The sequence below is a fragment of the Nannospalax galili genome, unplaced genomic scaffold, assembly GCF_000622305.1.
Source record: "Nannospalax galili isolate Female #2095 unplaced genomic scaffold, S.galili_v1.0 scaffold287, whole genome shotgun sequence".
NCBI lineage: Eukaryota > Metazoa > Chordata > Mammalia > Rodentia > Spalacidae > Nannospalax > Nannospalax galili.
In genome coordinates, this window is record NW_008357493.1 from 2209349 (window position 1) to 2210430 (window position 1082).

Genomic DNA, 1082 nt, shown 5'->3' on the forward strand with positions numbered 1-1082 from the left:
AGGAAAGAAGTTTTCAAACTTCCAGGTTGATTTTGCTATACCCTGCAACCAAAGTATGCCGTGTCTTTAGCAATAGGGGCTTACCATCTAGTTCTGATGGGCAACCAAGTGCAATATCAGTATTCCTCTGTGGTTCGGGGTACCTCTTGGGCCTTCTCGACCAGTAAATCAGAGGGAGGTATCCCCATGCCTGGTACTGAAATACTCATTTAATAGCCCATGTCTTCTGGGGGAATCATTTTCTACCCATGCAGCCCAAACTCCTTTTATTTTTTTTTAAGTTAATTTTTAAATTAGCTTACATATAGTGGTTTTTGTTTCCATACGTCCTTATTTTCAGTTCTCCCCGCCTCCTTTTCCCTTACCTCCTGCCCCCGTCCCTGCTTAAACCTTTAATTCCCAGTTTTCGCCTTCTTTGCCTTTGTGTCGTGTGTGTTTGCATGCTTTTACATTTTCAGCCTCTGCCTGCTTTTTCCTCCATACTCTGTTTTACTACCAGGTGAAATACGACATATAGTGTCCTTGTTTAGCTAAACACATGGACACTCTGTGCTTCTCAGTGTTCTTGACTTCTCCACCCATGTGAATACCATTCCCTGCTGACCTGCCCTCCTGACACTGTCTGGTTGAGCTTTGCCTCTGCCTGCTTTTTCTTCCATACTCTGTTTTACTACCAGGTGAAATACGACATATGGTGTCCTTGTTTAGCTAAACACATGGACACTCTGCTTCTCAGTGTTCTTGACTTCTCCACCCACGTGAATACCATTCCCTGCTGACCTGCCCTCCTGACACTGTCTGGTTGAGCTTTCCCATGAAGCTGTCTTCTGCTACCTGGCCGTTAGTACTCAGCGGTGTCTGTGTGAAGTGTAGGCTGAAGACCAGAAGTCTGGACAGGTTTTCTTTGTCCCCAGCCCTACAGCCGCTTCCCAGGGGCTACCAGGAGACAAAAGTAGCTTTTCCATCAGCCTATTTCTTTTTTTCTGCATTGCCATCACCATCTTTTCTCAGCTGTAGTGGTAGTGCTCATATTTGTTTGTCTTGTCCATGATACTACCTCCTTGAAGCAACTCCCCACCCCC

The 1082-nt window shown here is 45.7% G+C and overlaps 1 protein-coding gene across 1 annotated transcript in view; it reads left to right on the forward strand.

Annotated features, from left to right (window-relative positions):
- The window catches only part of Ercc5 (ERCC excision repair 5, endonuclease), a 38847-nt gene that overhangs the window by 10620 nt on the left and 27145 nt on the right, over positions 1-1082 (forward strand). Inside the window, exon 4 of the mRNA XM_029557207.1 lies at positions 915-952. Within this exon, the coding sequence (XP_029413067.1) occupies positions 915-952 (38 nt within the window). The remainder of the gene's footprint in view (positions 1-914; positions 953-1082) is intronic.